The 2,326-nt window shown below is 33.7% G+C and overlaps 1 protein-coding gene across 1 annotated transcript; it reads right to left on the bottom strand.

The window, feature by feature from the left end:
* Window positions 1-1,496: 1,496 nt before the first annotated feature.
* On the bottom strand, window positions 1,497-1,904 carry LOC131658982 (uncharacterized mitochondrial protein AtMg00810-like). Its single transcript, XM_058928228.1, has one exon. It carries the CDS (start codon window positions 1,902-1,904, stop codon window positions 1,497-1,499), a length of 408 nt encoding a protein of 135 aa, XP_058784211.1.
* Window positions 1,905-2,326: the final 422 nt, after the last annotated feature.

The raw sequence follows: 2,326 nt of genomic DNA, 5'->3' as shown, positions 1-2,326 counted from the left end.
GTTGGTGTAAGTCCTAGACGCCAATAGTTTTATGAAAACCTGATACTTATATTAAATTATTTATAAAAAATTAAAAGATATTTCTTTATTAGGTGTGTTTTTAAAAATAATAAAATCCCTAAAATAACTAGTCCTTTTAATGAAGATATAAAATTAGAATAATAATTAGGAAGATATTATTACTCTGTAAAACAATGTAACTAAATATTGGTCTCATATATTTTTGTTATAATGAATCTTAATTGAATATTTGTCATTCTAAATGTTTAAGATTTTAAATTTTATTTGTACAATATTATTCACATTAAGATATGAGTTACTTGTGCGGACGCACAGATCTTCTACTAATTTTATTAAAATCTGGTACTTATATCGAATTATTTATAAACAATTAAAAGGTATTTCTTTATTATGTGTGTGTTTTAAAATAATAAAGTCCCTAAAATAACTAGTCCTTTTAATGAAGATATAAAATTAGAATAATAATTAGGAAGAGAAGGAAAAAAACATGAAGAGAGGAAGGAAGATAGAAATTGTAAAGTTCTTGCATGCAACAATTGGGGGATTGATCATCACCTCTAAATTTTTGTTTCTGGGTTCTTAAATTGGATGGGTGCCTTAGTTAGTGAGGACAGTACCAATTTAATCTGCTTGTTAGGAACCAGGGTTTGAGTATTATTCGAACAAGTATAAATGGTGCTCTCTTTATGTTCATTTCATGGATTGATGATAGAATTAGGTTGAGATTTTTTTTATATTATTGAATCCTTCATCTTCCTTTTGATTAACATGTTTAGAGTGTGCATGTGAAGGAAGCACACCTTTTCTATTGATATTGATAGTTTTCACAATATATTAAGAAGTGTTACAATGTGGTCTTTATATAGAGACCAAGAGATAAGAGAGAAAATTTACAATATTGAATGAACTATTATTTCCTAGAAGAAACAAACTTTTAACTACCCAAGAGAATATAACTTTTTGCTGCCCAGTGCAGCATTTAAGTTTATCCAACAAAACTTCCCCATAGACCTAAATTCTTCTTCGATCCTTCATTCCTAGCATCTTCTCTCTCTGTCGAATAGCTCCTTCGACAATGGTTTTCTAAGGATGTCCGCAGCTTGATCCTTGCTTGCCACATGCTTTAGTTTGATGTTTCCATTCTTCACATGTTCTCGAATAAAATGGTAGCGAACGTCAATATGTTTGCTTCTTTCTTGATTCACTGGATTCTTCGCCATCTCGATTGCAGATTTGTTGTTGACTTGCACTATCTTTGCATTTTCTTGTTTATGTTCCAGTTTGCTCAACAGTCTTCTAAGCCATATTGCATGGCATACACACCAAGATACTGCCACATATTCTACTTTACATGTTGATAGCGTCACAATTGGTTGCTTACTTGAGAGCCAGGTAAAAGTAGTATTTCCCATGAAAAACACATATCCTGAAGTGCTTTTTCGATCGTCTATATCTCCACACCAATCGCTGTCGGACTAGCCAGTCAGCTTGCAATCTTCTGCTCTTGAGTAAAACATTCCAAGTGACACAGTTCCTTGGACATAACGAATAATTCTTTTCAAAGCCTTCCACTGCGAGTATACTGGTTCTTCCATAAATCGACTTATAATTCCAGCACTCAACAAAAGATCTGGTCTTATGCATGTGAGATATCGAAGACTTCCAACCAAGCTTCGAAATTTGTTTGCTTCGACACATTCTTCCCCGTCAAATTTTGAAAACTTGGCTCCGAGTTCCATTGGAGTCGAGATTGGATTGCAGCCTTCCATTTTAAATCTCTTCAGGATATCTTTTGCAAATTTTTCTTGTGAGACAAAAAATCCAGTTTCTCCTTGTCGAACTTCCATACCCAGAAAGAAACTCATCTGCCCTAAATCTGTCATTTTGCTTTTGAATTCTTCAATAATGTGATCATTGTTTCCCAAGAAAATCAGGTCGTCGACATAGAGGGCAACAAGCAATATATTTTATTTATCCTTCTTCACATATAGAGCATGTTCATAGGGACATTGCTGAAAACCATTCTCCTTGAAGTAAGTATCAACGTGTGTATTCCATGCTCGTGCCGCCTGTTTTAGCCTATAAAGTGCTTTCTTGAGTTTTATCACTTTTCCTTCGCTTTCGACTTTCATGTATCCTGGTGGTTGTTTGACATAAACTTCTTCTTCGAGCATACCATTCAAAAATGTTGATTTGACATCCATTTGAAATATTGACCATTTGAATTGAGCAGCTTGAGAAACAAGCAGTCAAATTGTCTCCATTCTTGCAACAGGTGCAAATACTTCGTCATAATCATTTCCTG

This window comes from Vicia villosa, linkage group LG3, assembly GCF_029867415.1.
Source record: "Vicia villosa cultivar HV-30 ecotype Madison, WI linkage group LG3, Vvil1.0, whole genome shotgun sequence".
Lineage (NCBI taxonomy): Eukaryota > Viridiplantae > Streptophyta > Magnoliopsida > Fabales > Fabaceae > Vicia > Vicia villosa.
This window is presented reverse-complemented; position numbering and strand designations above follow the sequence as displayed.

Bases quoted from the DNA above. Each gene is read 5' to 3' on its own strand.
- LOC131658982 (XM_058928228.1), bottom strand. From the start codon at position 1,904: ATGACAGATTTAGGGCAGATGAGTTTCTTTCTGGGTATGGAAGTTCGA.